Consider the following 6767-nt stretch of genomic DNA (forward strand, 5'->3'; position numbering starts at 1 on the left):
CCCCGCGTCCCACATACAGGTGGCTGCTGCGCGGCTCCCACATCGACATGTGGTGTCTCCTTCGCCTGTCTCTTCTGGGGAGGAAAAACAAACGGGTTCAATCCCCCCCCAACTTTTACCACACGGTGGGCAATGCAGAGAGGTTTCCTCCCCCCTCAACCCCGGGGCAGCTGGCATGGCTGTGCTTATCGGCTGGGGCAGCCCGGCCCCAGCGAACCGCCAGCACTTACGTGCTTGGACACTGGCAATGCTGAGATTTGTTTTTGGGAGGGTCACAGAGCCTTCTCTGCACCAGCCAGCTGTGCAGCAGCTGCACGCCGAGAGCGGTGCAGGCTGCAGCCCCTCAGAAGCCCTGGAAGATCTCTGGATATCTAATAGCGCTTTCAAACTGCTCCAAATCCACTTCTCCTGAGCAACACGCGGCAATTTGAAAGAGGAAGCAACGCATCAGGCCAGCCCCAGGCTGCTCAAAGCTGTTGCCATAGGCTAAAGACGCCCCGAGACCACAAAGAGGAAGCTCCCTAAGAAAAACGAGGCACAAATCCAGGGCTGAGATGCCCAAGCCCCTGTCACCAGAGCAGGTTAACAGGGCTGTCAATGCCCTTCATCTCTACCAACTTTGGGCAGCCGGGGAGATTCAAGGCTTTATCCTGTGCATCTGATTCCCCTGTCCCTTCAGATAAGCACAGAAAAGATTCAGATACGCACAGCTCCAAGCAAACGGCTAGGAGCAAATGCAAATGTGCACACAGCAATGTTTTGTTGCCAATGCCACGTGTGCAGGACATGGGAGCAAATACACTCCAGTCCCATGGGACTGAGCGCCCGAAGAGCTCATGCAGGCGAGAAGGTGTGCACCTCGCAGCCATCCACTGAGTTTAATGTTCCCCTCAGCTCCCTGGGTTATTTACACCCTTTTTACAGCCATGGGAACATCCCAGTGCCACGCTGGAGGCAGAGAGCACCCATCACCACTGTCATCCCCATGGCAAGTGGCCCGAGCCTTCAAACACATCCACGTTAGGCACCAGCACACGACAGCATCCGCATGTGTCCATTTGGCCACCCACTCGTCACACAGCCCTGAGCCATCTGCACCAACGGCGCCCGTGTGCAAATACAATAAATACTCCGATCAGCACCGCAGCCGCCCACGACAACCCGGCCACATGGGACCACTCACCCCCGAGCGCCGCCGGACCTCTCCACAGGCAGCAACACGTGTACCAAACCTGCCTGCGTTGGGTACCCACACAGAAACGAAGCCATCTGTGTCTGCACACCCAAACACAAAGACCGGCTGGGTCTCACTGCACTGAGTTTCCAACAGCCCTTCTGCACCATCTCTGCTCCAGCTTGTTCCCCTGCTGTGATGGCCCCCCACTGTCCCTCCCCAGCTGCTGGCATCGGCGTAGCACCACCAAAAGAACATCAGACCCAACACAGGAGATGGTTGCCTTCCCCATCCTTAGCACTTATCCATTCTGGTGAGGGGATGGAGCTGGAAAAAAGATCTGCAAATATCAGTTTCTCCCACTTCAATGCCACTAGAACAACAACAAAAGGTTAAAGAGATCTGGTTTTCCTAACCAGCTGCAGCTGAAAACAGCTCAAAAACTCTGGCAGGGGTGTGCAGCATGGGAAAATCCTTCAGTGCCCTAATACAGTCCATCTCCCCTCCTCTTCTCTCCAATCTGTCCATTCTCCATCTTCTTCTGCAGCCTAAATCCCTCTTTATCCAACACATTCCCACTGCTAGCCAGAGACAGTCACGACAGACGGACTCTCCTGTAATCTCCCCTCGTACTTGGCCAGGCACAGATTTATGATGAACATCCCATCACCACCAAACCAGGGCAATATCTGGGCATGCTGGGAGACGAGGAAGCATTTACAAGCACCCCCAACTCCTGCTGCCCCTAAAGTCAGGGGTGATGCCTGCAGGATGGGTGATTATCCCATTCCAAACTAGAGCGGGAGTCGTTCTCAACATTGCCTCGGACCCCCCCTCCCCAGATCGCTGCTTGCCTGAAGACAGCAGTTTCTTTCTGTAAATTTGCAAAAGATTCTGCTTGGCTGGGTTTCAAAGCGTAACAAAACCTAAAATTCCCTGGGAAGGGATTCTATTAAAAAAAAAAAAAAGAAAAGAAAAAGAAATAAATCCTTTCAGCTGTACTGAAATGTACTGTTTTGGGAAACAAATCAAAACGCCTCGTTCCAATGTTGACTTTGAAAGTTTTATGTGATTTAGACCATATGACACTGCAAAATAAAGGGAAAAAAAGGCATCCAGAAAGGAAAAAACAGAATTTTCTTCTGCTGAAATGCAGAGACAAGGCTCCTTAACACCATGTCGGGAGTTTATGTGGTTTGGGGCTTTTTTTTCTTGCCTAAATCAAATTTCTGTACAAGCAAACGTGGTTTCGCAACCTGCTCCATCTCTCATAACTGCATTCGTTACCAAGGAAGGAGCCTGGGAGAGACTTGTGACACCGCCGCTCCCTTCTCCCCTAGCCCCGGCCACTCTCCTGCAGCTCTGCCATGAAGAAACGCTCCCCAGGAACAAAGATCACCCCTCCTTAAGAAAAACTTGAGATACCTTCCTCCTCCCCAGTCTCCTTTCCCACCCCAGCAGCAACCCTGAATGAGATTTGGGGCAAAAAGCCTCTTTTAGCTGATTTGTGGTCCCTCTTCTGACACTTCTCTGAAGGCACCGCTCCTAGATCTCCATCCATCCTCATGAAGACACCCAGAGAGGGAGACGCCCTGGGCAAGGACCCCCTTTTCTTGCGGCAGCCCCCACACCCAGCCAGGTCAGGCTCCTTTCAAGCTGTCCACCCTTCCGAGAAGCCCGTGCGGGTTGAGGCTTTGGGAGGGGATCACTCACTCAATAGCAGGCATGTTTGGGGCAGACATGGGGCTGACTTCTTTGGCTTTCTGAAGGGCGTGCTTCTGGTTAAACGCCTCCTCTTCCTCCTGCTCGTCCTGCGGAGGAAAGAGGGGAGTTGCTCAGTGGGATGCTGGGGTTTCGAGGGAAGGTGCAGGGGTTTCGAGGGAAGGCGCAGGCGTCGGAGGCAGCGAGGGATGCACGGGGCTGCCTTAGATACCGAGGTGTGTAGGAGGAAAGGGGAGCAGGCACCTGTATTTCCAGAGACAGCCTCTATTTTATTACAGGGGTGCAACCTCTCCACTACAACAGATCTTGCTGAAGGCATCAGCGCTACCTAAATAAGTGAACCCAGCCCACTCCAGGTGAGAGCCAGGCTGTACAAAAGCCCCAGACGGCGTAGAGCAGCTCAGCCCTCCCTTCTTCACAGCGACAGGGGCGAGACAGGCATCCCCTCGATGGAGTGGGAAGCAAGGCATCTACGAACGACCCTGGCAGAGACCGTATTGCTTTAATGAATACAGTTGTGTCTCCGGAGCAAAAAATGTCATTAGGAGTCATTAGTGCGCTTTCAGCCTTTTCAAAAAGTCAGCGCTCCCTTAATTGGTGCTGCTGGTACGCGGCAGGGCTCTCCCAGCCCTCTCACCCCAGAAGCAGCTGGCAGCCCCTGGAAATGCCACCTGCACCCTCCGCAGGAGGACAGGGACCCCCACACGCACCCCTCAGGCAAATTAGCCCCATGCCCTGTTTCGTTTGCTGCTAACGGCTCAGATTTATATCAGTAGTGGAAGCTTCCTAGTAAACCCCAAGGACCTGAGTAATAGGCTCTGCAAAAATACGGGCACAGCGGGATCGCTGGTCCCCTCCGAAGAGCAGCAACGACCCATGCAGCTCTCGCCTACTCACCGATATCCAGATGGTGCCCCAACGTATTAACATTCCCCAAATATTTCCCAGCGTGGTCTTAAAAACAAGCTAAGCCAAATAACCTTCTCAAGCACCATTCTAAATCACATCCACTGTCCTGTGGACAGATGGGGAATAAATACTGACACCGCTGGAAAGGGCTTCCCACCCTGCATCTCCAGAGCGCTCGGGCAAAAAAACTGTCTCTGCACCAAAGCCCACCAGACAGATAAGTGCTATCTCAATCTGATGAAGCTGGGGAACTTAAATGGAGAAACAGTTGAGCCAAACTTGATGGGAAGATTGGGTATTCCTGGAGGGACGTGAGACTAGCAATTTTAAGCATTTTCCTGAGTCAAAGTCTAACCAGCTTTGTCCAGCGATACGGGTTTGCGTTCAGAGGAGCACCAAGTGCACCTTCCTGGAGGAAGGGCCTCCATTCGCAATTTGACCTGTCCCCCTTTTCAAGGCAAGCAGAGCTAAGGGACAAGGTGACCCCAGCTCTGGGGTAAGGACAGTCACAGGCAGTGCCTTTCCTGCTGGCCCCTTCCCACCAGCAAGAGAAGAAAGAAGAGCAACCAGAACATACCTTGGTGAGCTCCTGAGCGTTGGCCAGGTTGTCCACCGCAATGGCCAAGAACACATTCAACAGAGTATCTGCGAGCAGCTAAGGATGCACAAGCCATGTGTTAAGGACATGGGTTTCTGCAGCCACCAAGGGAAGGTGACTCCGACGGCTCCTCACCACCTCAGTGAGGAGTACCCAAAGGGACAAACTCCTCCCCCATCCCATAGATACAGCCCTCAACGCATTCCCAGACAACTCCTGCTCTGTGTTTGGGATATCTAGGGCTGCACGTGTGCTGGGACCCCCTCAATCTGGAGAGGAGGAAGGAGTGGTGGGTGTGGAGGGGTTGTCGCCATTAAAAGTACAGCGTCCAGGTGGATACAGTTTCCAAACAAGGTGAGGACGATGAAATAGATGGAGGACCACATGCCTGAGCGAACACCACCCTGGGAGCGGATGCCGTTGTACATCACTTCGTTCCAGTCCTCACCCGTCAGGATCTGCGGGAAAGAAAGCCAGCAGCTGTCACCTGCACCTTGTCACCTGGACAGCCCCCTCCATCCACCCCACTAATGTGCTGGAGTCAAAGTACAGAGACTCTGAGCGGTGGACAACCCAGCTCTACAGCTGCAGCACTTCAGGGAGATGATGTTGGACACTGCTGAGGATTTAGATCCCCTCAGAAGAGCTCTGAAACTCTTCCACCTTGCATGACGGAGGTGGAAGAGTTTCCATCTCTTGCCATCTGCTTTGCTATACAGGAGAAGAGGGAGGAAATAAGCTGTATCCTAGCAGCTGATGGAGGGGAACCCATTTGGTTTAAAGATCCCCTTCCAGCCAGAGGGGAGTGAACAGAGAGTCCCAAGTCCCTTTGGTTGTGTCCCCTTGCAGCCCAGCCCCTACCTGGAACACTGTCATGATGGCTGCGGGGAAAGTGTCGAAGTTGGCCGATGGTGTCCCATCGATGAAGTTAAACCTAGAAGTGGAACCGAGAGCACGTAAATGGGCTGGATGACCAAGGTCATCAAACCCCTAACTGCTGTGCTATCAGCTCCCTTGTGCTTAGGAGGACCTTTCCTCACTTTAAGGAAGGTCTCCCAAGCATTTCGTGCCAGATCCCCCAAAGGTGTCCTTGCCAGAAGGACCCTCACAGCCCAAAGGCACCTGCTCAGGCAGGAACTTTTGGAAAGGGTAAGGTATCACTGTTAGCAGCAGGCTGAGGGGCAAGGCTACAGTCTTCCTAGGCACCTAAGAGGGCTTTTAATGCCAAGAAATTCTTTTTCCCCAGACTTAAAACAACCTACCTGCCTCCAAACAGCTGCATTCCCAGCAGGGCAAAGACTACAATGAAGAGGAAGAGGAGGAAGAGCAGGCTAATAATAGACTTCATGGAGCTCATCAGTGAGACCACCAAATTCCTTAGGGATGCCCAGTACCTAGGAAACAGAGACAGCGCTGGAGCACTCACAGTGATGCTGACAGGAGAGCAGGTGTGACTGGATCTGGGTCTTCATCTGGAAGATCCGGGATCTTCATCTCGAGCTACAGCTCAAGATAAAGGGCGACAGGCATGGATGGTTGGTACATACTTGGTTATTTTAAATATTCGCAGGAGACGAAGGGCTCGTAGGACACTGATCCCAAAGGAGGTTCCTGGCCTGAAGATAGCCCAAACCACTTCGAAGATGCTTCCCACTGTGACCTGAGAAGCAGACACAGCCACGGGTCAAAGACAGTCTCAGGACCAGGTGTTGTAGGAAACCTTCACATGCCTGAAGACAAGGCACCCACCACCTTGCCCAAGACGTGGTGTCTCCTGTCTGGCTCAGGCAGGCTGTCCCAGCAGAAAGGGTTCCCCTGCCCACTGCGAGGGCTGTCTCTGTTCCCCCCACATTGGTACCTCGTGCTGCAGACACCTGCCAAACATCTCCCACCCTTTGCCAGCACCCCGGGGCTGCTTACCCCACAGTCAAAGCAGTTGAAGGAAGAATGGAAGTAAAGACGTGGCCCCATCCCATACATCTTTAAAGACATCTCCAGGAGGAACAGTCCAAGAAACAGGAACTCTGCATAGTCTGAAAGAGAAAACCCAGATGTGCTTACTCTCAAGGTGCTGAGCTGCAAGGATGCAGGCACCCACCCACAGCCCATCACAGACATGGGACAAGTTGAAGAACATGCTGCTTCCCCTCAGCTCTCTCAGGCTAGGGTATGGGATGAGGGAAACTTGTTTGCAAGGACCTAAATTGTTTATAACAGAGCACCAGCCCCACATGTTAACCTTCCAGGGTAGGTGCATGAGTGTTGCAAGGGTCTGAGAAGACCAGAAAAGGCCGGCATGGAGCAGAGCAGTTTTTTCGCATTGTACGACAGTGGTTGAGGCAACTGCAAAGACGTCAACAACAC

General features: G+C 52.9%; 1 protein-coding gene across 1 annotated transcript in view; it reads right to left on the reverse strand.

Moving 5' to 3' along the window:
• The window catches only part of LOC104278821 (voltage-dependent R-type calcium channel subunit alpha-1E-like), a gene marked incomplete at its 3' end in the record, with an annotated part of 75523 nt that overhangs the window by 19117 nt on the left and 49639 nt on the right, over positions 1–6767 (reverse strand). Inside the window, 8 exon segments of the mRNA XM_009875916.1 lie at positions 18–74; positions 2888–2985; positions 4383–4450; positions 4744–4861; positions 5265–5337; positions 5666–5797; positions 5951–6063; positions 6324–6436. Of these exon segments, the coding sequence (XP_009874218.1) occupies positions 18–74; positions 2888–2985; positions 4383–4450; positions 4744–4861; positions 5265–5337; positions 5666–5797; positions 5951–6063; positions 6324–6436 (772 nt within the window).

This window comes from Apaloderma vittatum, unplaced genomic scaffold, assembly GCF_000703405.1.
Source record: "Apaloderma vittatum isolate BGI_N311 unplaced genomic scaffold, ASM70340v1 scaffold7749, whole genome shotgun sequence".
NCBI classification, from domain to species: domain Eukaryota; kingdom Metazoa; phylum Chordata; class Aves; order Trogoniformes; family Trogonidae; genus Apaloderma; species Apaloderma vittatum.